Below are 25356 nucleotides of genomic sequence, written 5' to 3' on the forward strand. Positions count from 1 at the left end.
ACCTAACCAACACGGCCCGCATAAGCCCCGTCGGACCACACGCACCAACCCTTCCCCTCCCCGCCTCGAACTATAGGACCGCCCCACCATCATATGGTCAGTCGAGCTCAACATGAGACCACCAAAAGTAATACATGCATTCCCAATTCTCTGCGACTACTCGACTACCCCAGGAGGTGAGATGGAGTCCTGTACTTTCGAAGCAAGGCAGTACTAGGCTTACCGGTTTCGACTACCTCCTACTCCCGGCATGCGGTTAGTACAATTCAATCCCCGATCAGCACTGCCACAACGACCGGTCCTTAACCGACACAGACGGGGCTAAGACAACCAAAAACCCTGTCCTGCTGCCATACCTAAACACCATCCCCGCCCGGTCTCACATCTCCATATCCATTTCCAAAACGCAAGTACTGTAATATAATTAGACATATCCTTTGTCTCGCGAGTAACTGGAAATTACTCGACTTCTATATATCCTATATCTCGCGAGTGACAAGAAGTCACTCGACTTCTACCGAGAACTCTTAAGCATAGCATTACTATCATCCTATTATACTAGTATAAACTCAAGGAACCCTAGAGATCATGCAACTAGAGCTTCAACCAATTTCTATACGTAAGGCACAAGTAATAGATATACATATAGATGGAATAAATTTAAAATTAATAGGTTGTGCTCCGGGGCTTGCCTTGCGCTTGTTGCTCGACACTAAGTTCAACCGGGCCTTGAGCCGGGTGCTCACACCTCTCTTCCTGGGCTTGCGTCGGCTGCTCTTGCGGTGCCGCAATCACCTCAAATACGGTGCCCTCAGCTGCGGATGCTACACGTATGCATATGGAATAAATGAGTGCAGCCCAAAGATGTAACTACTTTACTTTAACTAAAAATACCTTGCGGACCGTCCGCACCCAAGGGGCGGACCGTCCGCCGTACTAGTCTACCGACCCCCCTAGAACCAAGTATGTCTCTGGACAAACTTCCATCTATATGGCGGACCGTCCGCTCACCCTTAGCGGACTGTCCGCAGTACACCTACGCCCACCCACCAGAGGCAACAACTTCTCTGGAACACTTTCTAAAACCGCCTGCGGACTGTCCGGCCACCCTTGGCGGACCGTCCGCGGTTCACATAATCGATCTACCAGGGATGGCTACGCCTCTGGACAAACTCCTTGACTCTACTGCGGACTGTCCGCGCCCAAGTAGCGGACCGTCCGCTGTCAAATCCTGCGAACCCCACCAGAGACATCGTCTCTGGAACAATTTCAAGCCCCAACGGCGGACGGTCCGCTCCCCTATAGCGGACTGTCCGCAAGCGACTCTGCTAAACTACCAGAGACGACACCGTCTCTGGATGAAACCTAACTTGACCTGCGGACTGTCCCCCCCCCCCCCGGGCGGACCGTCCGCGACTCCTATCTTTGACACCGTGCACCAGGCGGCCACAAGCGCGGCGACGGCAGCGGCGGTCGCTCACCGACGCCGGCAGCACCCAACGGAAGGGGAACAAGGCTAGGGAGCACAAGCAACTTACCACAAACCCGTTCCCGCGGTCGGTTAGAGCGGAGGACGTCTGGAGAGGCGGATCGACAATGGAGCAAGCTTCAAGGGGCTCCAATGGTGACCCGCGGTGGTTGAGACGATTCAGCCGGGGAGGAATGGGGCTAGGGGTCGGAGAAGGTGGAGGAGGGGCTCGGGAAGGTACTCTCGCAAGGAATCGAGGAAAGATGGCCGGACAAGGGAGATCGAGGGGAGGGGCGACGTCGAGGCGAGCGGTCGGGCTCTGCTCGTCTCGGGACGGGGTGAGCAGAGGGAGGAGGAAGATATGACAGGCGGGTCCCACAAGGAGGTAAATATCTGGGCGTCACCTCGGGTGGACCGTCTGCCGGCCCGGTGCGGACCGTCCGCGAGGCGGTTGTTACAATCCTACCCCCTAAAAGAAATCTCGCCCCGAGATTTAAGGAAGGGCTAAAGGGAGAGTTATAAATTTGTGTGTACCTCGATAGACTTGTAGCAATTCCGGACATTTAGTCCGAACAAATTCCTCCGTCTCCCAAGTAGCTTCCCGCTCGGAGTGATTGCTCCATTGCACTTTATAGAAATCACTGGTTTGATTCCGAGTGACCCTGGTCTTGTGATCAACAATTTTAATTGGATACTCCGGATAGACGAGATCGGGCTCCAGTTGCAATTTTTCTATATCAATCACCTTTTCTGGAACATGGAGGCATTTCTGGAGCTGAGAGACATGGAAAATATTATGAACTCCGGACAAGTGAGCAGGAAGCTCTAGGCGGTATGCCACTGGTCCACACTGCTCACTAATACGAAAAGGCCCAACATAGCGAGGTGCGAGCTTTCCCTTCACACCATAACGTTGAACCCCTTTCATTGGAGATACCCGCAGGTAGGCATGATCCCCCACTTGAAACAGAATAGATTGACGCTTCTTATCCGCGTAACTCTTTTGTCGGGATTGGGCAATCTTCAAATTTTCCTGAATAACCTGAACTTGCTCTTCTGCTTCATTCACCATATCGGGCCCAAAGAAAGTTCTCTCCCCAGCTTCTGACCAATTCAATGGCGTTCTACATTTCCGTCCATATAAAGCCTCAAATGGAGCCATTTTGATGCTTTCTTGATAACTATTGTTATAAGCAAACTCGGCCAATGGCAAGTACTCATCCCATTTCTGGCTGTATGTGAGCACGCAAGCTCTAAGCATGTCCTCTAATATTTGATTTATTCTCTCCGTCTGACCGTCAGTCTGGGGATGATAAGCCGAGCTGCGGAGGAGCTGAGTGCCGAGGGCGGCATGAAAGTGCTCCCAAAACCGGGCAATGAACTGAGCACCCCGGTCCGAAATGATTGTTTTTGGAATCCCATGAAGACTCACAATGCGATCTATATATAGCTGAGCATATTGCTTCGCCGTATGTGTGGTCTTTATTGGTAGAAAATGGGCCGACTTGGTGAGACAATCTACAATAACCCATATCGAGTCATGCCCCTTGGAAGTTTTGGGTAGACCGACAATGAAATCCATACTAATGTCTTCCCACTTCCAGGATGGAATACTCAACGGCTGCAAGGGGCCGGCTGATCTCAAGTGGCTAGCCTTAACCCTCCGACAGGTGTCACATTCTGACACATAACTAGCGATTTCCCGCTTCATCCTTGTCCACCAAAACCGCTATTTCAGATCCTGATACATCCTGTTGCTGCCCGGATGGATAGAATACCTAGAGAGGTGAGCCTCATCAAGAATTTGTTTCCGGAGTTCTAAATCCTTAGGTACTACCAGCCGGTTCTTAAACCATAACACACCATCGCCATCTAGCTGAAAACATGCCACACGAGGGTCACTTTCCCTGAGCCTCTGCCTAATCTTTTCCATGCCAATATTATTTCTCTGAGCAGCAATAAATTGGATCCCGCAGTGTGGGAGTGAGGGTAATATTGGTAAGTGTACCCTCAGCGACTATAGCCAGATTCAACTTTTCCATCTCTTGGCATAGAGTTGCATGCATAGGCATTGCTGAGGTGTAGTTGCAACTTGCCTTTCTGCTCAATGCATCTGCCACCACATTGGCCTTACCCGGGTGATAATGAATTTCCAGATCATAATCCTTAATCAATTCCAACCACCGTCTCTGGCGCAAGTTCAGCTCATTCTGAGTAAAGATATACTTTAGGCTCTTGTGGTCTGAGTATATATGAACAGGGTTGCCCAGAAGATAATGGCGCCAGATTTTTAATGCATGCACTACCGCTGCCAACTCCAGATCATGCGTAGCATAATTCTCCTCATGCCGCCGGAGAGCTCTGGAAGCATAAGCAATTACCCTCTGGTCTTGCATGAGTACACAGCCGAGGCCCGTTCCTGTCACATTTCATACATATCAAGGGCCGAATAATAGCCAGCTGGATTCAACAGGGGTGAGGACACAGTGAAAACTCGTACCTAATGCATCACAATATACATCAAAGGGCCGAGTAATATCCAGCTGAGCCAAGACAGGGGCCGACGTCAATAACTTTCTCAAAGCAAGGAAAGCCTGTTCACATTTGTCGTCCCAAGCAAATTTCACCCCTTTCTTAAGCAATTCTGTCATGGGCCTAGCAATTTTGGAGAAGTCCGGTACAAACCGGCGATAATATCCTGCAAGCCCAAGAAAACATCGAATCTCGGGAACAGAGGTAGGAGCCTGCCACTCCAGGACATCCTGAATCTTGCTAGGATCAACAGAAATCCCTTTGTCCGAGATGATGTGGCCCAAGAACTGGACTTCCTTGAGCCAAAAATCACACTTGCTGAATTTGGCATACAACTTGTGCTCCCGCAGGCGCTGAAGCACAATGCGGAGATGCTCTGCGTGCTCTTCTTCATTTTTAGAAAATATAAGAATGTCGTCGATGAAAACCACAACAAACTTATCGAGCTCAGGCATAAACACTGAGTTCATGAGATACATGAAGTGAGCAGGTGCATTGGTTAGCCCGAAAGACATGACCAGGTATTCATAAAGCCCGTATCTGGTGGAGAAAGCCGTCTTGGGAATATCCTCAGCTCTAATCTTTATCTGATAATATCCCGAGCGGAGATCAATTTTTGAAAATACCCGGGCCCCGAATAGCTGATCAAACAGGATGTCAATCCGGGGAAGTGGGTATTTATTCTTGATTGTGACGGCATTCAAAAGTCTATAATCCACGCACAACTTGAGGCTTTCACCTTTCTTTTTCACAAAGAGTGCAGGACAGCCCCATGGTGACGTGCTAGGATGGATATAACCCTTATCAAGCAGTTCTTGCAATTGCTTCTTTAGCTCTGCTAGCTCATTGGGCGGCATCCGGTAAGGTCTCCTAGATATCGGTGCCGTACCCGGTTGCAATTCAATGGCAAATTCCACATCACGGTCAGGTGGCATCCCAGGTAAATCCTCCAGAAAAACGTCCGGGTACTCACACACCACTAGTATGTCTGCCAAAGCCTTGCCCTCAGTGTGATGCACAGTGGAAGTGGTTGACTCAAAGTTCTTTAAAGGTAAGGTCATGGACCCTTGGTCAAATGGTTTTATGTGTACAGAATGTGCATTAGTGTCCAAAAGAACTCCCTGTTCCTTCATCCAGTTCATGCCAAGTATAATATCCACTCTTTGAGTTGGGAGTACTATAAGATGTGCCATAAATCCTTTTCCTTGTAACTGAAGAGGCACTCGCCTGACAACTTGGTTGGTAACTAATTGACCCCCGGGTGAATGGATTTGGCATGTTCTCTATTTTCAATCCCAGCCTAATGGCGCATTCCTTGCTAATGAACGTATGAGATGCCCCAGAGTCAAACAATATGGTGACGGGATGATCGTTCACAGAAAACGTACCCGCCATCACTGGAGCTCCCTCAGGAATATCCTCGAGGGTGGTGTAGTGCACTTGCCCCGGCTTGAAATGCGCCACATTTTGCTTCTGGCTCTGCTGACCGGACTGCTGGCCCTGCTTTGGCGGCATTGGGCAGTTCCGTGCAAAGTGACCCGGCTGCCCACAGTTGTAACACGGAAACAAATTGGGGCGCACCCCGGCTGCTGCACCCAGATCTTCTGCTCATTTTGCTGAGGGGCAGGAGGCCTGGCTGTCCCCTGTGGCTGAGGGTACTGAGGGGACCTGTATCCCCACTGCTGCTGTGGCTGGTGCTGAAAGGGGGCACGCTGTGGGCCCGACTGCACCAGGCAGAACCTCTGAGGTGCACTGCTAGAAGACCCCACAGCCGGTGACTTTCTTTTCTTCTCTGCTTTATGAGCCAGATGGGCATCCTCCTGCACAATAGCCCCATTGACTAGCTCACTAAAAGTGTTGAACTTGAACATTGCCAGGAGATCCTGTAGCTTGCTGCTAAGCCCCTGCCTGAAACACGCCTGCTTCTTCTCATCAGTATCCACGTGATAACCGGCGTACTTTGAGAGCGTGTTGAAGTTCTGGGCATACTGCATCACATTGTTGCTACCCTGCTTTAGGGCCAAGAACTCGGTGAGCTTCCTGCGAATGACCCCTGCAGGAATATGATGTGCCCTAAAAGCCTCTTTGAACTCATCCCAAGAAAACCGGGTGCCAGCAGGAAACATAGCCACGTGGTTGTCCCACCACGTGCGTACGGGACCCCTAAGCTGCTGTGCTGCAAATGACGCCTTGTCGTCGTCATTGTAGGGATATAGCGTGAACTTGGACTCTATAGTCTTAAGCCAGCTGTCGGCCTCCAACGGCTCGTCGGCCTTGTGAAACAGTGGCGGCTGGGTCCCCAAGAACTCCTGGTACCCTGGAACAGGTGGCGGGTGGTGTCCTGGCCGTGGTGCTGCCCCCTGCTCCACAAGCTGACGGAGGAGCGCCGTCTGCTCGTCACGCCCAGTAAGCATGGCCGCAATGGCCTGGGCCAAATCAGGAGGATTCGGAGGTGCTGCCATTCTGCATTGAACCATGACAAGATGAGTTCCTTTATTCATATGAATTAAAACAATACCGATAGTAACTAATCTTGCTATTCATGACACATTGCAGAATGTACAGCTTAAAAACAATTCAGTGTAAAGCTGGCAGGCGAGGCTAGGCAGTTCGACCGGTTCAGTCCGCCGATCTGGCTAATCTACCCTGGTCCAGCCGAAAAGGTATGGCGGACTGTCCGCTGTAATAGGGCGGACTGTCCGCTGTACAAAAATTCTAGCTAAACGGACCGTCCGCTAAGCTTCTGCGGATCGTCCGCTCTACAAAATGCAGACCCAACTCGATTTCAGATGGTTCTGTGTAGTTTTACTCAACGGCCGGCGGACCGTCCGCGGATCATGACCGGACCGTCCGCCAGACTAGAGCAAATCTTCAAACAGTCTGTCCGGACCCGCCGACAACACTTCCAAATTACTCCCACCGTGTCTGTAATTTCCAAACTACAACGGTCCTTAGGGCCTAAAACCCACGCCCCTATAACTTCTTATGGTAAAACCCCAAAAATACTACAAAAATGAGATGCAGGCTCGCCCTACACTCAGAATTCATTTTTATATTTTCAGAAAACCTTAAAATTAGTCATGCTTGTACCACCCTCGGTGCGTTTCGGCTCTGATACCAGCTGTGACAGAACCGCCAAATTAAAACTCTAATTAAGTGTAATGGCCGTCATTTGAACGCATCGGGCTCATTAGCTTAACGGCTTAATTTGGCGATCCTTTCTCAACCCACGTCCCGATCGAAATATCACCGATAGTCCCACGCGACGGTGGGCGCAGATAGTACAAGTACGACACATATTTGAAAATACAACAAATATACATAGAACTTGACCTTAAGTTTTACAAACCGAGTTTGAATAAATACGTAATTCACAAACTTTACATTACTGAAATCCAGGTTCATCTAGAGGAAAGGGGCCTACAGCTACCAAAAATGAGCCATAGGGAGATCCCTAACTAAACGTCTGGCTCCACGACCACCCATTCCTCTGCATCCCGGCGGATGAACTTGGCGCAGCAGGGGCAAAAGTCTACCTCTGCATGCCCTGAAATAATTGTGACAACAAACCCTGAGTATACTAATACTCAGCAAGGCTTACCCGACCAGTGGGTATAACTTAGCCCACATAGCTAGACATGCAAGGCTTTTGGCTGGTAGTTATTTTGCAAAAAAACACCTAGGGTTGATTCCTTACTTTCAATGTTTTAGCCACAAGTTTCATATGGAAGACTCTCATCTAATGTTGGCATATCTACTCAATCATGTTGGAGCAATACAATAATGATTCAGATAGTTCCATCATTTATCACTAACACTTCTAGATCATTTCTATGAGGTGACAAAGAGACCAAGGCCCTCATAACCGCGAGACACGGCGAATCGATCCGATTTAACCTTGCAAGGTGGACCTAACCAACACGGCACGCATAAGCCCCGTCGGACCACACGCACCAACCCTTCCCCTCCCCGCCTCGAACTATAGGACCGCCCCACCATCATATGGTCAGTCGAGCTCAACATGAGACCACCAAAAGTAATACATGCATTCCCAATTCTCTGCGACTACTCGACTACCCCAGGAGGTGAGATGGAGTCCTGTACTTTCGAAGCAAGGCAGTACTAGGCTTACCGGTTTCAACTACCTCCTACTCCCAGCATGCGGTTAGTACAATTCAATCCCCGATCAGCACTGCCACAACGACCGGTCCTTAACCGACACAGACGGGGCTAAGACAACCAAAAACCCTGTCCTGCTGCCATACCTAAACACCATCCCCGCCCGGTCTCACATCTCCATATCCATTTCCAAAACGCAAGTACTGTAATATAATTAGACATATCCTTTGTCTCGCGAGTAACTGGAAATTACTCGACTTCTATATATCCTATATCTCGCGAGTGACAAGAAGTCACTCGACTTCTACCGAGAACTCTTAAGCATAGCATTACTATCGTCCTATTATACTAGTATAAACTCAAGGAACCCTAGAGATCATGCAACTAGAGCTTCAACCAATTTCTATACGTAAGGCACAAGTAATAGATATACATATAGATGGAATAAATTTAAAATTAATAGGTTGTGCTTCGGGGCTTGCCTTGCGCTTGTTGCTCGACACTAGGTTCAACCGGGCCTTGAGCCGGGTGCTCACACCTCTCTTCCTGGGCTTGCGTCGGCTGCTCTTGCGGTGCCGCAATCACCTCAAATACGGTGCCCTCAGCTGCGGATGCTACACGTATGCATATGGAATAAATGAGTGCAGCCCAAAGATGTAACTACTTTACTTTAACTAAAAATACCCTGCGGACCGTCCGCACCCAAGGGGCGGACCGTCCGCCGTACTAGTCTACCGACCCCCCCTAGAACCAAGTATGTCTCTGGACAAACTTCCATCTATATGGCGGACCGTCCGCTCACCCTTAGCGGACTGTCCGCAGTACACCTACGCCCACCCACCAGAGGCAACAACTTCTCTGGAACACTTTCTAAAACCGCCTGCGGACTGTCCGGCCACCCTTGGCGGACCGTCCGCGGTTCACATAATCGATCTACCAGGGACGGCTACGCCTCTGGACAAACTCCTTGACTCTACTGCGGACTGTCCGCTGTTAAATCCTGCGAACCCCACCAGAGACATCGTCTCTGGAACAATTTCAAGCCCCAACGGCGGACCGTCCGCTCCCCTATAGCGGACTGTTCGCAAGCGACTCTGCTAAACTACCAGAGACGACACCGTCTCTGGACGAAACCTAACTTGACCTATGGACTGTCCGCCCCCCCTGGGCGGACCGTCCGTGACTCCTATCTTTGACACCGTGCACCAGGCGGCCGCAAGCGCGGCGACGGCGGCGGCGGTCGCTCACCGACGCCGGCAGCACCCAACGGAAGGGGAACAAGGCTAGGGAGCACAAGCAACTTACCACAAACCCGTTCCCGCGGTCGGTTAGAGCGGAGGACGTCTGGAGAGGCGGATCGACAATGGAGCAAGCTTCAAGGGGCTCCAATGGTGACCCGCGGTGGTTGAGACGATTCAGCCGGGGAGGAATGGGGCTAGGGGTCGGAGAAGGTGGAGGAGGGGCTCGGAAAGGTACTCTCGCAAGGAATCGAGGAAAAATGGCCGGAGAAGGGAGATCGAGGGGAGGGGGTGACGTCGAGGCGAGCGGTCGGGCTCTGCTCGTCTCGGGACGGAGTGAGCAGAGGGAGGAGGAAGATATGACAGGCGGGTCCCACAAGGAGGTAAATATTTGGGCGTCACCTCGGGCGGAACGTCCGCCGGCCCGGTGCGGACCGTCCGCGAGGCGGTTGTTACAGTTTGAGAGCGTCATAGTGTGTCCAACTTTAGCTCGCTCGCCAAGCACTCACTTTTCACGTGAAAGTGAGTACACGGACCAATTATAGGGGGTGCTTTCTGGAAAGAAAAGAAAAGAAAAGACATCCTAGATAATGCCTATACAATAATCAAACTAATACTTTTAGGAAATCACCTTCTTATGGAAAAAAAATTGGTCATTGTCACGTTGATCTTCTGAACATTGAAACCAAGCACTCGATAATTTTTGTAACAAGTTGTGATAAGCATGAGTTGTACAGTTTAATTTTGCAAGAACTAAGAAACGGATATATATATATATATATATATATATATATATATATATATATATATATATATATATATATATATACGGATCAAATTTTTTGCAGTTTTTCTTGCAAAGGAGCGAGAAGGAACTGTCAAAATCCAGAGAGTGGATTGCCGATCTTTCGACATTTAAAGATGGACATAACTTAATTTCCTAGCGGATACAGCGGCCCTTTTGCATATCCCATTCTCGACTTTGGAGGCAAACCAATGAGGTCGGATTACTCTTTTGTAATTTTAACATTAAATCCGAAATCCTTGGGGAAGGGAGGAGAACCCTAGTGGTCATTGGACCAGCCTCTAAAGTAGGCAACCAGGGTTCAAACCCTTGCGGTACCGTTCTCGCTGCGATTTCGAGGGCTGGCATCTGTCAGGCATATCATAGAAAGAACTTATTAGAGTATTCTAGCCTCTGGCCCCTAATTATTCTGTAATATCCAAAAAATAGTGGCACAGTAAACTTCATTCCTTGTTTTGTTTCCTTTATGTAAGATGATAACTATTTTCCTTCTTTTTTTTACACCGTGTTAGTTTTGTAGAAGTTAATGCATATGGCTTTGCTACTAGATATGTAGTCCGGGTAGTCAATAGCACTCTTCTTTCTAATAATATAAGAGACACCTCCCTCCTGCCAGTTTATTTAACAAAGAAAAAAAAGAAGTCAGTTACATTACTGAAATCTAAGCAGCGAAGAATGTAGAAGGATGCCTTTGGACAGATTAGCAGATTAGCACAGGAATAAGTATACGATAGAGTAGCATCCTTTATCGAAATGGTCAGTCATGTATGCCTTTATTTGTGAGCTTATTAGGGATCCATTTCTCCTTCTGAAAGCGAAAAAGCCCATTGCGTATTTAGAACAATCTTGTCTGTTTTGTGAGCAGTACTGTAGCAGCAGCCAAGGAAGGAAGAATGGCGCATCTTGGCATCTCTAGATGGAAAGCTATCTCCCGTCAACTACCTATAACTCATAGGTAGGCAGCAGGCATGCATGGTTGGTTACATAAACCTCACCTCCTTTCTTAATGGTTCATACTCCTTTCAGAGAGCTTTGCTTGGCCATTTCGAGGGAGGAGGAGGATTAGTGCAAGTGATCTTCTTCTAACTAGGTTGAGTTAATTGGAGGGCGCCATGGGAGCCGTGATGTCGGCGCTGGCGGGAGCCAGCAGGGAGAGGCAGAGCAGGAGGAGGAAGCAGTTCCACACGGTGGAGCTGAAGGTGAGGATGGACTGTGACGGCTGCGAGCTCAAGGTCAGGAACACTCTTGCCAGAATGAGAGGTATGCGTTTGGATTTACCTGAATTGTTTTCTCTATAGTGTTTGACAAATATGATGCATGTGTACCCTAAAATAATGGGATCCCATAATAAATTAAATTAATGGTACGATCAACCACAGCAATCTTCCCCAGGTTTAATTAGTTTAAGTATATTCAGCTGCTCCAACCGAATTAATTAGTGTCTTACGCCACATATATATTTTCCATCCTTAGTCCTTACCATGTGGGTTCCACGTGTGTATGAATTAGTTAAAGTGATTATGTCAAGTCAATGAAAAAAATCAGAGGTTAAGTTCTCCGCCATATGATTTTCTAATCAAATTGCTCTCGTTGAAGAATGGCTTGTTCTGGTATTGGAAAAAATATATACTACACTTCGGTTCCACAGCATGGGACCATTCGATAGATCAATTTAGTGAACTTAAGACTCTCAAGCTACACACGCCACTCATCACTCATCCAAACTAAGATTCCTTGAAGAACAATACTGGAAAGTCGATACACGGCCGTATGTGTAACGGACCTGATGCCCGATGGTGGGTGGGAGTCAAACACGATCGTATCCTGAAAATGTGGTGGACTGGTGGTGCCACAAGTTACACGTCTCTGGGCTGCTATCGATCGACTCCTAATCCTTTCTTGTCAGCAAAAACTCAGCATGAAAATCTTTTGCAATGACTCTGCGGTGTTGGCTTCTGGAAAGTTCGTTACGCTCTTGCATCCGCACGTACTTCAAACATCCTTCTTCAGAATTCTACCTCGGTCGTTTTTTGCTATGAATTCAGTATTGGTTAAGTCCTTGATGATGGTCGATGGATATGATTTGGCAGGGGTGGAGTCGGTGGAGATCAACCGGAAGCAGCAGAAGGTGACGGTGCAGGGGTTCGTGGAGCCGCAGCGGGTGCTCCGGCGAGCCCAGTCCACGGGGAAGCGCGTCGAGCTGTGGCCCTACGTGCCCTACACCAACCCCTACGTCGCGCCGCCGGTGTACGACAAGAGGGCGCCGGCGGGCCACGTCCGCCGGGTGGACGCCCTCATCGCCCCCGCCGCCGGCCGCGAGGAGGACCTCGCCACCATCTTCAGCGACGACAACCTCAACGGCTGCTCCGTCATGTGATGCTGTAGCTCATCGATCACAGAAGCGACCCCAGATTTGAGTGAGCACGCTATGCGTGTTTGTACGCGCGCGGTACCGTAGGTTTTTGCAAGAGCTAGCATGCCCTTTGTTTGGATGAAGAAACTACTTTCTACTAGCTAGTAATTGGTACAGTATTTACCAAGAGATGAGCAAGATAAAAAAGAGATGGGCACGATCACCATTGAGAAATTACGAACGGAGTTAATTGATTGATGAGGGCCTTTTGTAGCTTTATATTCGGTGATTCCTCAACCATGTTTCTTAATCGCTGGATTGTTTCTACTACTTCCTTCGTTACAATTTGTAAGGCATTCAAACTTTTTTAGAGTCAAACCATCTATCTTCAGTTGGGCCTTATTTGGGCTAAGAACATGGGCTGGGCTGACTAACTGAGGAATGGGAACTGAGGAGGCTTTGGTCCACAACAGGAACAGCGGAACAGACGACGCTCGCTTCGGCGAGGATTCATGCTGATGCTGCTCTTGAATCAAGATCAACTCAGCGGCGGTGACGCCAAGGTCCTGCAGGTCGGGCCTCCTCCTCGCCATCCTGATGCTGCTCTTCTCGCCTGCCTTCACCGGCCAATCGCCACGCCTGAGCTTTGTCTGACTGAGGCCCCTCACCGAGTTCTCAGTTCGTGACTTTGGTTACCGGAAACAAGTTCAGTTCTTATTTTGTTGTTTGCACATAAAACAATGCTGATTTCTCAAGATGTTAATATTGTAATGGGTTCTATGGTTTGCACGTGCAAATTCAGAACAAATGGAACAGAGATTCATGGGGTTGCAGCATTACGAGCGAGATGGACTCTGACGGACACGGATCCTGGCACTGGCAGTGGCAAGGAAGCACATCACAGCTAGGATGCACGGATACGGGTACGTGTATCGGATACGATACGTATCGGATACGCGGATACGCTATTTCAAGAAAAACACTAATACGCGGATACGGATACAAATTTTTTAATAGAAATAAAAACATACAGCAACTTGCAGTCTTATAAATAATTTAAAACTTAGTTCCAAACAAGCAAACATGATTCCACAATGGATTCTTTTTCATTTGCTGCGCATCAATTTGAATCGGAGCACGTTCATCACGTCCAGCCATCTTCTAGAGTAGGTGCTACCGTGCTAGTGCTACTGGGAGAATGCAAAGCCAAAGAAAAAACCTATCACTATCAGATCAGAGATTCAGAGGCGGAGGCTAGTGCTAGTGCTAGTGCTACTAGTGCTAGTGAATGTAGAAGCATAGAAGGGAAGGGAAGAAGGAATTACCCAATAGTCAGGAGCAGAGGCGTCCGCGGCGTCGGGCGGGGTCGCAGGTCGCGCTGGCGCCTGGCGGATGCAGGACGCGCTGGGCTCCGGCGGCCAGCGGGAGGCGGCGACCGACGCGTAGGGCTCCGGCGGCCAGAGGGAGGCGGCGGCGCGCAGCAGCTAGAGGAAGAGGAAGAGGGGACCAAAGAAATCAAGCAACAAGAACTCACTAACTCTGCTGAAATAGAATAGATCGAGAATGGGGAGAGGAAGACGAAGTGGGGAGCAAAGAAATCGAGCAGCAACCGGCTATGAACTGAAGAAGAAGAGGAGATCGAGAATGGGGAAGGGGATTAACTCACCGGAGGAGCTGGATCCACGTCGCAGGGGCGCGGAAAGTCCACTGGCGAGCAGGGACGTTGCTCGTCGCCGGCGAGCAGGGGCGGGTGCTCGTCGCCGGCGAGCGGAGGCTCGTCGCCGGTGGCCGGCGGGCGGTGAGCGGATGTCGCGGCGTCCCCGCGCGGGATGCGGCGCGGTGCGGGCGTGCGGGAATGCGGGGGAGAGCCAGCATCGTGGCTAGGGCGACGGGGATATGCGACTTCTTGTTGGGCTGGGCCGTATCCACGAAAGCTGATACGCCGTGTCCACCAAACCGATACGTATCAGCACACGTATCCGAATTTCGCGAAAATAAAAAAAATCGGATACTCCTCGGATACGTATCCGACGCGTATCGGACACGTATCCGTATCCGATACGTATCCGATACGCGATACGCGTCTTCCAGCAAGTATCCGTGTAACGTAGCATCACAGGAACACAGTGAGCTGTAGCAGTCATGACGAGTGGGAGGAGGCAGAATGAGCCACTGATTCGGGTGTGTTTAGTTGGTGAAAACATTTGGGTTTTGGTACTATAGCACATTTCATTGTTACTTGACATAATATCCAATCACGGATTAATTAGGTTTAAAAGATTCATCTCGTACTAATCAGTTAGACTACGTAATTGGTTATTTTTTCAATCATATTTAATGCTCCATGCATGTGTCCAAACATTCGATGTGACGTGCATATGTCCGAATATTCGATGTGATGAGTACCGTAGAAAATTTTTTAGAACAAAATGAGACATTGAACAAAGCTCGGCAAGCACACACTGCCAGGCAACTTTAATGCACGTGCTTTTCTATTGGGACATGAGCTTCAGTAAGTGTTACATTTTATTCCATAGATACAGTTTGGAGTTTTCAGTCCATTTTTTCCTCATGACATCTAAAACTAATAACAAAATAATAATAAAGTATTATTGAATACAAGGGCGGAGCTTCATGCGGGCCAAAGGGGCGCATGGCCCCCCCGGCTGTGCAAATTTCACACGTAATGAACAGTGATTTTGACCCTGTTCATTACTGTAGCAAAAGGATGGCCCCCCCTCATTTTTCTAAAATTGAAGATCAAGCTCCGCCACTGATTGAATAATTAGCTGCTTGTCCTAACTGCCATAGATTTTAGAACGGATCCGCGGTATTAGTTAGTATTTTCAGTGGCTAGTGGCTATTTCTTCACTTGGTCTTGACGACCCCTTCGTTCCCGGCGAGCAGCAGGTACTTGTCCTTCCTCGTCAGGGCCGTCCCCTCGAACCCGAGCGCGGAGGCGAGCGCACGCTGCACCTCGTTCGCCACCTCGATGCTGCTCTTGCCGCTCTCCGTGTTCACCGCCTCCAGAAACTGCACGATGTACTCCGGCCGGGGGTTCATCAGGAAGTGGACCGAGTCGAAGCTCTTGGCCACGGGCGACGGGGACGTGGCGTAGAACACGGCCGTGCGCGCGTCCACCGCCACGGGCGTCACCTCGGCGGCGAGCTCGGCGAACAGCGGGCTGAACCGGAGCAGGTACGGCTCCCGGCACGTCGTGCCCTCGGGGCACACGACCACGTCGCCCCGCGCCAGCATCGACGACATCCGGCGCCGGTCCTCGTCGCGGCTGCGGGTCAGGCGCCGCAGCGGGATCGGGGAGAGCACCTCCGACAGGCGGCTCAGGCTGTACGTCACGGCGGCGACGGGCCGCCGGAGAGCGCAGGCGATGCCGACGGGGTCCAGAAGCGTGCGGTGGTTGCAGGCGTAGAGCCGCCCGCCGCGGGGTTCGGCGGCGGCGGCGCCGTCCTCCGCCGCCGCGGGAGTGGGGGTGGGTCCGATGACGCGCACCCTGACCCCGGTGAGCCCGGCGACGACGCTCGACAGGCGCCACGGGAGGAGCACGTAGATGGCGATGCGGACGACGGCGAGGGCGACGGCGAAGGGGAGGTAGATGTACATGGCGAGCACGGCCGCCGGCGTCGGCGTGAACGCCAGCCGGCCGTCGTGGAACACCATGGGCCTCGGGTAGTCCTTCTTCTTCTTCTTCTCGGTTCGCTTCAGGGCAAGCCCGAGTCTCTCCGTGTCCAGCTCGCCTCCCTCCATGACGCCGGTGACGTAGCGGGCCCCTCCCTTCACCTCCGCGCCGACCACCACGTCGAACCCGACGTACTCCGTCAGGAACGCGTCCACCATGACCGCCGGGAACGACCGGGTCACGGCGGCCACCTTGACGCCCTCGGGCAGCGCGCCAACGGCCTCCAGCGCGGGCACGTCCGCCGCCGCCCGGAAGAAGTGCCTGGGCAGCACGGCCCTCCCGATCCTGGCCGCCTCGTCGCGGCGCAACCCGCAGAAGGCGACCATGGCCATGGCCCTCACGCGCGCGCCGTGGGGGAGCGCGCGCAGGGCCGGGTAGAGCGCGAGCAGGGCGAGGCCCCGGGCGTAGCCACCCGCCTCGACGGCGACGAGGAAGTACGGCGAGAACAGGGCGGACGGCGACGACGGTTTCAGGAGCAGCGCGTCGACGCCGAGGCCGTCCTCACCGATCCGGCGGGCTCGAGGCAGCGGCGCGGCTGCAGCCGGGGTGGCTGCCTCGCCGCGGCGGCCGAGGATGCCAGCGACGAGACGGCGTCTGATGAAACGGTGGAGGTGGAGCGCGCGGCTGGCGAAGCTGTCGGTCGTGCTCGCCGTGCACACCTCCATGGTCGTCGCTTTCTTGTTGCTTCGGAATATGGTCCAACGCAAACAATGGTCTGACTATATGTTGAGGTATATCCAACGTGACAGGCTGACAGTCGGATACACAATTGCGGACTCACGGCAGCAACCGGCTCGAATTCGGACTGGACTTGGCAGGTCCTATTCGCGGACCCATCGGAACAAGGCAGCGGGGTTGGGGGTAAATAATCTCAGCCTTGATAGAGCCTAAGATTCATGGTACAAACTGAGGGGTATCGGTTTTACATCTGCTAGCTACAGCTTCCACATAACGGAAGAATACAACGGCCTACCCTAAGATCTGTGTGACAGCACCTCAATAGCTTCTGGAGCAGTTGGAAGCTCCAGGCTAGGAAATTTTGCTGCCAAACCACTAGCATCGGTTTTGTTACAGTTTGAAGTGTTGTTTTCGTATTGCTGTTACACTGCTACAGGAGTTCGGTCTCATTTGAATGTTTCTCTTCAGAAGTAAGATCCTCCACTAAACCAGTCAACCGAATCAAAACTGAAAGACTGGTGGCTTCACACGCATCAGCCGATCCAATTGTCACATCATCCAAGCTTCTGTTAGGGGCTTGTACCAGAATATAGCGGTCGTCACCATACCAAGCCCTAATGACAGGCTAAACATTTGCCTGTTAAAATCAGGAACCGTCCTTGCAAGAATGCTTAGTCGCAGTACAGTCGAATCACGGAGTCAGCACCAGCAGTGAACAACCAAGGTTGTTTCGGATGGAACTTGCAGTCCAGAACCCCTGCAAACCCAGAAAAGTGGTTAAATATTTGCCTTGAGATATCCCGGAGCAACATAATGAACCTGTACCCAGGGTAAATAATTGTTATTCCAAAAGAAAATCAAGTTATTGGTTTGCCATGCCCTGAATATCATCTTCGCACTCAGCTCAGCATCTCCAAGAAAAACTAAAGAGCACCAAACTAACATGGTCTAGTTTCTCTAGTAACAGATGCAACTATTTTTATCTAGCAGGAAGGCAACTATTTTGCTTATGAGTTCCCCAACAAAAGAGTGATACGTTAGCCTCATAGTTGGGTTTAAGACCAGTATCTGAACTACATGGATGAAAACAGTTAAAAATCTATCCAAGTGAACAAAAATCTAGAAGAAAACAGTAGAAACTATTGAACCAATGACATGCATACCTCTTCCATCCAAACTAGAATGACCACGAAGAATTTCCAATGGTACAATAAGTGGGTTCTGATTAAGATCGGAATAGACCATTCCATGACATACATAGGCAGTACAATCCTCAGAGGATGAGGCAAAAAGAGGGTACTTTCGGTGAAAAGTAACATTGGTAATATCCTTTGAGTGGATCCTGAAATTTAGCAAATAAGTTACTGGTATATCAAAATGAAAAAGAAGTAACGGATTAAATGCAAAATTGGCAGACAACTGTGCAAATTTTATATCAAAAGATGTTGATGACAACTGTAAAAGTGCAAGCAGTGACCACACCAACCAGACAGCAAAGCATATGGCCCATGTTGTACAAATATTGCAACACATTTATCAAATATTAGGTTGGCGGAAAGTCCTCAAATAATGGTGGCCGAAGAGGTTATGATCAGAACACATAATGAGCAACCTAAACTTATTTAAAGGAAGAGGGACACATGAAAAATAAGCTTTTAAGATGCTCAATATTAATTCCATTATTTCTCCGGGGAGAGACTTCCAGGATCCATACCAGTAGGATTGTTCATATACCATGCATAGAATTTAACAATGCCTATAATGGTAACCTTGACGACACATATAGAGATCTAGAAAAATTACATGTCTTTTATTTTCAAAGGGGATTGAAATAAGAGAAGATACATACTTTAGAGTCTTGTATGGTCTTGTAGATAGATCAGTATCAAACCAGCATAGTTTGCCATCTTTGCTTCCCACAATAACATTATCACCTACACATAAGAAATGTGATCACAATAGGTGTACAGCCAATATTGATACTAACCTACCAACAGGTACAATCAGTTCGGAGCGACTCCTTAGAAGACTTCAAAATTCTTAAAATTACTATCAAGCTGACTTGTGACCTACCACCAGGATGGATTGAGATGGAGGAAATCTCACGGAGACCTGACTCCAGCTTCTTTACCAATTGTGCCTTCTGGAGATCATAAACCCGAACAAACTTCTTAGTAGCAACAAAGAACATCTTCTGACTTGGATGGAATGTTGCCGCAACAGGAAGGCCTGGCAGTTTACGGAAAGGATGGTGCGAGTGCTTTTTTGTGAGCTGATGCAGCAATACAGCTCTTGTATCACGTACAAAGGAATTAAGGTGTACAAGGGGAATAAAATCACGGTGTCATAGAACCACAATATTTAATGTGGCCACGCAAGTGAACATAACTAAAACTTGAGAAGGGTTACACAAAAAGAAAACGAAAACCAGAACAGATGGAAATTAAAAAAATCAATAAGACAGGATTCATAAAGGATATCACTTGGCACAACTGTGGTGAAGTAATCTCCCTTAAAATGCCAGTCCACATTTGACACAGCCTAAAGAAAAAACAAATTAGTAAGCAAGCAAAGCAACTTATTAAGTTCAAAGGGAAAAAATTAAGTTAAAATATGGGTACCAGACCTTATGATGAATCAAGGTGATTCCATCAAGTGTTTCATGCCTCATCCACCTCACAGCTGGTTTCTTACCATCTGCAATATAATAATAGTATTTCAGAAGACTGAAGAAGACAGTAATACAGTGGAACATTTTATTGGCTATCAATTTAACACACCAGTATCATCTTGAGGAGCCATTTCACCAATCTTCAGGAGCTCTTTTGCCCTCATTTGCACTTCTTCACTCCCCACCTCAGCATTAATAAGTACCAGATCATGTCCACTACATCAAAAGAAAAAATGAATGACAACAATACATAAAGCTTATAGACAGAAGAAATATGCTAGAACAGCAAACGGCATACACAATAGCAGCAAGAATAGGCCTGTCAGGTGAAGGATTCCAGGCAATATGACGGACATCACCTCCGACATTCCAAACTTTAAGACAGCGACCAGTTTCAACCTCCCAAACACGAATTGTACCATCGCGAGAACCTTCAGAAAAGAGTCAATAGTAACTTAATATTATCATGCTCAAATTGATGAAATCTTCTAAAGTGGAGAAACATGCTCATGTCAGTTAACCTTATATATCACAGGTTTAAAATATTCCATGTGTAGTAAAACAGAACCCCCCAAGTTTAAGTTCGCCTTAGCAGTTGCAGCTGTTTCTCAAAAGCAATTTTGGTTTATTACTTTTTGCATAAAAAAATGCAATTAATCCCCCATATAAGAACTACTTGACTTGATTAAGAACATATCTTCACCACAGGTTTGCTTAGCAGTTAGCTTATGAGATTATTCACCTCCCTTCCCATGTGCATTCAGTAAGAAGTGTAATACTTCCGTTCTTTTATATGCAGGGAAAACTGAGCTATACATTTCCCTACAATATCAAGCTAACCAAATTCTAGATTTTCTTAAAGAAACAACTATTACTTTTGCAAAATCAATTCCATGATATAGTTAGTGCTACTAGAAGGGAGGACCTGGCGCACTGGTAGAGACTCTCCACTTGTGGCCCGAAGGTGCTGGGTTCGAACCAGCCTCTTTGCAAAGTTTTAAGAGAATTTTGCAACGGTAAGGCTGTCTAGGAATTCCCTTCCCCAGACCCCCACCTCGTGTGGGAACTTTCAGTAGTTGATCCGCCCTTTTTTTATATAGTTAGTGCAACTATTTTTAAGCAATGAATTGCAACATATCGAAAACCAAATACGTGAATACAACATCAGAGTTCTTTTTGCATTAGTTATTAGCAGTCCATTTGTGTATCAAAATGTTCTGTGAATGTATATTCAGATAAATACAGAAAATAATATCATTAGCACATACCAGATGCAAGCCACTGCCCTGTTGTTTCAACTGAAATGGACGTCACAGGACTAGTATGGCCCTTGAACTCAAGGTAACAAGTTTTTGGGTATGGCCTCAAATCCTTTTTACTTGGTAACTTGGGCTTGAGTGACTCAGGGTCAATATTTATCTGACATCAAATGATTGGTACAAATTATAGACAAATATTGTCTTTAAAAGCAATAAATGGTACTGAAATAGTGTAGGGCTGAACTTACACGCTTTTTGCGGGTTCTAGGGCATAGATAAAGATCTAGACACCGATCAAAACCTTCCCGTAGTGCCTTCTCATATGAAGGTACACTTCGAAGGGACTCAAATCTGGTGAAGTGAGAGACTTAAAAGTCAAAATGCTGACCATACAAGTCAATGGAGAATGAAAAGGAAGAATGATAGACATGGTACCGTTTCGGAATGAATTTTGGACGATCCTCCTCATACATAAGCTGGTATGAATCTATTTCCTCTTGTGTCGGAATGTATTCAACAGAGGGATTATATGACTCTTCATGACCTGGATACCCATGAAGAATCAATAGAAATTTACTGAGTATAAGAACCACTAAGGCCCTGTTTAGTTCCCAAAAAAAATTCTACAGTACCCATCACATTGAATTTTTGGACATATGCATGGAGCATTAAATGTAGTTGAAAAAATAACTAATTACACAGTCTAACTGATTAGCACGAGACGAATCTTTTAAGCCTAATTAGTCCATAATTAGACATTAATTGCCAAATAACAACGAAAGTGCTATAGTGTCAAAACCCCAAAATTTTCACGAACTAAACACGGCCTAAGTGAAAACATTGTTTCAACAAGTTCCAACAGATATAGAAGCTACTAATGCTGAAAAAGGAATGGCAATACCTGGTAAATTAGGTTTAGGAGCGGGAATGTAGCTCAAGCCTTGCCGCTTATTGTCTGCTGTATCAGTTTCATCACCCCATAAAAGATATAAGTTAGATTCCTCCTTTGGCTTGTCCAACTTTATCCATCCATTACGAATGGCTCTCACAAGTTTAACAACCTGTCACCAGAACGCATGAGCTCAAAGGTAAGACTGAGCGGTGATGCAAATAACTTAAGACCCAATACAATCACGGAGCAGTTTAATACAGAAGATCCAAAACAGGCCTTATGGTTACTGACACTATTATGCAGGATCTACATCACAAGATTTTGTCCTGATCAAACAATAAACAAGCTCCGCAACAGAATGACAGTAAGTTATGTAAGCTCACAAATTCACTAGTGAATGCATAGCTCAGTCACAATCCAGTACTGTTACTTCCTAAATATGTGGTATGATGGGAGGCCTTTGTGGGCTGGCGCATGTGCCATGTGCAGAGGAATTGGACAGTACTGTGCCTGTGCAGGTGACTTGACATGCCGATTACCCCATAATCACTGCGGTGTGCAGCATTACAAGACCACCACCAAGTTTGTAGCCACTGGCTAGGTGACTTTTATTTTATATCAGCTAGGCGCCAAATTTTAAACACTGTAATTATAACATGAAATAAAGTAGTACGCTGAATTCAGAAAAAAAAAAGGGCAGAGATATCTAATCATAAAAAAAGAATTGAATGTTTAACTCAGGACTACTCATTATACTGCTCAATGGGATACATTATTTAAATGAATCAGTATACAGAATCTGGAAAGTAAACAGTAATAAGACATTCATAATCCAAGCAATCAGATTTTGAAAAAAAAAAACTGAAATAAAATAAAGAGAATGGTCCAAAATTACAGGAGATAGATGAAATGGACTACGTACCTTCTTCTGCTCCCACTTTGAAGGCACAAATCGCCTCTTTGGTTCAGGGGCACTAGAAAGTGGATGGCCTTTATCCTCATATTCAAACCAATCAACATAATCCTAGAATAAAAGTTAATCAGTATGCTGCATCCGTGCACTATAAACATAATATGGAGAAACCAAAAGAAATCATTTAACTGCAAAATAGCAATCCATTTGCATGAATCTGGATAGCATTAATTGGCACCATACATAAAAATCCAAAACTATGGATGTATATATCAGTAAAGGTTATTACCAGTGACAACAAGTCGTAAAGAGCCCATAAATTAGCAAGGAATAAGCAAGCATTACACATTGCACTTGAACTACCGACAGAATAAGATCTCATATAAAAGTTCTAATAAAATGCAGGTGTCCAGTCATCCACAAAAATAATACTAGGCTATTCCGCCGTTGGATGAGCATATACTTAACATTTAAACTTGGCACATTGAGCAAATATATATAATGGATAAGGATTGTAGTACATACTGGATATGGATCAAAATTGGCATGTGGAGTCTTTCCCTTTAACAATCTACTAATTATCTTAGCCTCTTCCTTTGTAATCTGAACCTCCTCATCATTATACTCATCATAGATCTTTCTCCTACATTTGGTGACGAAGAAAAGAACTTACAAGATTAAATTAAATGAGCAAGAAAAATTATACTGAATGCAAGGTCGCAACAACCAAATGGTACAAGGTGTAAGGATAAAGAATTTGCATGCAAGGTAAACAATCGGATGCATCTGTTAAGTGGCACAAGGATATTCAAATTTTCAATATTTGATTTCAATAATCATGGTCATCATAGGTTCATGCATATTCTGAAAGAAACCTAGAGGTGTAGGCTGGAGCACTGAATCAAAATGATTGTCGATCCCTTGTTTATTGGGTGTCCTTAGAAAAACTATAGATGTGGAGAAATGTCAGGCAGATAGATTAAACCAAAATGATTTTCAAGAACTTTATCATTCCATGTCCTGTAATAAGATCTAGAGATGTACAGAAATGTCATGTGACTAAGCCTTCTTGACAGCAATTGAAAGCTCAATTTTTCCTATCAGGATGAAATGATTTAACTGTTTAAGTTAACATTCTTAGTGGTAATAACCAAAATGCTAAGGCCCAATCCATAAGTAGGATGAGCCTACAAACATGTCTGGGGTAACAAGGATTAGCGCAAAAATATCAGGCCATTATTGGGTAGGGTGATAACTCAAGAACAGAATCTATGATAGATGTGAGATGTCAGCATACCAAGCAAGCCCAGATGAAACTAGCACAAGTTATTATCCCAACAATTACAATTGATTTGCTGAAATCAGTTGCGGATAGATTAAGAAGGCGCTCTTTAATGTTAGAAATCTCATATATAAGCCATGGCCACAGACATATCTCCAATTAGCTCATTCAGCCTAGAGATTTTTTAACCCTGCAATCTCCAGAAGAAAACACAAGTTTTGGCAGAAACTGTTTACCCTACCATGCTAAAAACACAGGAAAGAAGTTAGCTCAGAGGCACCTCTAAAGATGTGCAAATTGGAAAATAGCTTCCAATGTGAACTTGAGAAGTTCCAGGGCAGCTTATTTGTGCTCTGCTGATGTTATTTTTCAGCATCGGGTTGGTAACCAACCACCAAGCAAATCATCCCAAGTAATGAATATATTGCATCAAAACATGTCTCAGTGGCATGGGGCAATTCTCAAAGCTTAATCATTAATCCATTCAATAGTGGTCAAAATTGATGACAGCTGATTAAGTGTCTGCAACAGAGAAGTTCAAGACTTACCAATTCTTGGCATCGTCCGCGTTTCTGAGGTAGGCTTCAATTCGCCCCTCCCTATCGCGCTTCTTGATCTTCCTCCCGTCGATGTCATACCCAATGTGCTCTTCGTCCTTGTACCACTCCAGAGGCATGTCCCCCACGGTGTTCCTTGGCGCCACCTGCAAATAACAGTAACAACATTTAATAAACTCTCTAATACTCAGGCAAGCAACAAGGAAAAAAGCAAAACAGTCCGTGAATCAGCAGCTGAAGCAACGCAAACACCAAGGACACGAATGCTTCACCTCATCCTCCGAGGAGTCGCTCTCTTCGGCAGCCGCTGCCTCGTCAGAATCGGCGTCGGAGCCGGAGCCGGAGCCGGAGCCCTCGCCGCTGTCCTCGAACGACAGCGACTCCTGCATCCCACGCAAGTCAAAAATTGAACGGCGCAAAAACAAATTGGGGGTAAATGTATATATATTTAAAAAAAACCCCTCCCACCTCGTCGTCGTCCTCGGACCAGACGCCGTCGCTCCACGAAGAGTCGTCGGCGGAGAGGTCGTCGCCCTCGAGCTCGTGCTCCCCGTCGCTGTGGCCCATTCTCGGCGCGGGAAGCTTTGGCGTGCTGTGTCCGCTTGGGAGAGGAGGCGGGCGGCGGAGGTGGAAGCGGGGTCTAGGGTTTTAGGACCGCAGAAGAGGAGGGGATTGGCGCTCTGGTGGGAGGGTGGGCCGGGCCACGGAGGAGCGGGGAACCGGTGGGTGGGTGGGCCGGGCCACGGACAAACCAGTTTGTCAGCCCTTGGTGGTAATGGGCCTGCAACGCTGAGCGTCAGTTTGAAATTTTGAATAGGCAGTGGATTCTCCCAACTTCCGAGACTGAGAAACACCAATCCAATCCTTAACTTTTAATACAGGTATGCTTTCA

The 25356-nt window shown here is 47.5% G+C and overlaps 3 protein-coding genes across 4 annotated transcripts; 1 reads left to right on the top strand and 2 right to left on the bottom strand.

Annotated features, from left to right (window-relative positions):
* Positions 1-10812: 10812 nt before the first annotated feature.
* LOC120712287 (heavy metal-associated isoprenylated plant protein 23-like) lies at positions 10813-12794 on the top strand. Of its 2 annotated transcripts, XM_039998044.1 has the most exons (3): positions 10813-11117; positions 11189-11422; positions 12253-12794. In XM_039998044.1, the coding sequence occupies exons 2-3, from the start codon at positions 11275-11277 to the stop codon at positions 12537-12539; spliced, it is 435 nt and encodes a 144-aa protein (XP_039853978.1). In that variant the 5' UTR covers positions 10813-11117; positions 11189-11274; the 3' UTR covers positions 12540-12794. The 2 variants fall into 2 exon arrangements, with proteins under 2 accessions (XP_039853978.1, XP_039853977.1); XM_039998043.1 differs by lacking the exon at positions 10813-11117 and having other exon boundaries at positions 11128-11422.
* A 2391-nt stretch (positions 12795-15185) lies between these two features.
* Positions 15186-16949, bottom strand: LOC120712289 (probable glycerol-3-phosphate acyltransferase 2). The gene has a single exon (XM_039998047.1). It carries the CDS (start codon positions 16875-16877, stop codon positions 15384-15386), a length of 1494 nt encoding a protein of 497 aa, XP_039853981.1. The 5' UTR covers positions 16878-16949; the 3' UTR covers positions 15186-15383.
* A 118-nt stretch (positions 16950-17067) lies between these two features.
* On the bottom strand, positions 17068-25099 carry LOC120712288 (ribosome biogenesis protein BOP1 homolog). The gene is made up of 17 exons (XM_039998045.1): positions 24933-25099; positions 24737-24847; positions 24456-24610; positions 23151-23268; positions 22635-22736; positions 21722-21881; positions 21256-21364; positions 21069-21171; positions 20830-20980; positions 19860-19992; positions 19671-19777; positions 19517-19587; positions 19371-19431; positions 18964-19191; positions 18740-18824; positions 18054-18232; positions 17068-17647 (listed from the first exon to the last, which is right to left on the bottom strand). The coding sequence occupies exons 1-17, from the start codon at positions 25029-25031 to the stop codon at positions 17562-17564; spliced, it is 2058 nt and encodes a 685-aa protein (XP_039853979.1). The 5' UTR covers positions 25032-25099; the 3' UTR covers positions 17068-17561.
* Between the last annotated feature and the right edge of the window lie 257 nt (positions 25100-25356).

The sequence above is a fragment of the Panicum virgatum genome, chromosome 6K, assembly GCF_016808335.1.
Source record: "Panicum virgatum strain AP13 chromosome 6K, P.virgatum_v5, whole genome shotgun sequence".
NCBI lineage: Eukaryota > Viridiplantae > Streptophyta > Magnoliopsida > Poales > Poaceae > Panicum > Panicum virgatum.

Bases quoted from the DNA above. Each gene is read 5' to 3' on its own strand.
- LOC120712288 (XM_039998045.1), bottom strand. From the start codon at position 25,031: ATGGGCCACAGCGACGGGGAGCACGAGCTCGAGGGCGACGACCTCTCC. The intron at 24,611-24,736 runs GTGAAGCATTCG...TGTTATTTGCAG, and splicing joins GCGACTCCTCGGAGGATGAG to GTGGCGCCAAGGAACACCGT. The intron at 21,365-21,721 runs GTATTGCCATTC...ATGGGTATCCAG, and splicing joins TCCTAAACCTAATTTACCAG to GTCATGAAGAGTCATATAAT.
- LOC120712287 (XM_039998044.1), top strand. From the start codon at position 11,275: ATGGGAGCCGTGATGTCGGCGCTGGCGGGAGCCAGCAGGGAGAGGCAG. The intron at 11,423-12,252 runs GTATGCGTTTGG...ATGATTTGGCAG, and splicing joins CACTCTTGCCAGAATGAGAG to GGGTGGAGTCGGTGGAGATC.
- LOC120712289 (XM_039998047.1), bottom strand. From the start codon at position 16,877: ATGGAGGTGTGCACGGCGAGCACGACCGACAGCTTCGCCAGCCGCGCG.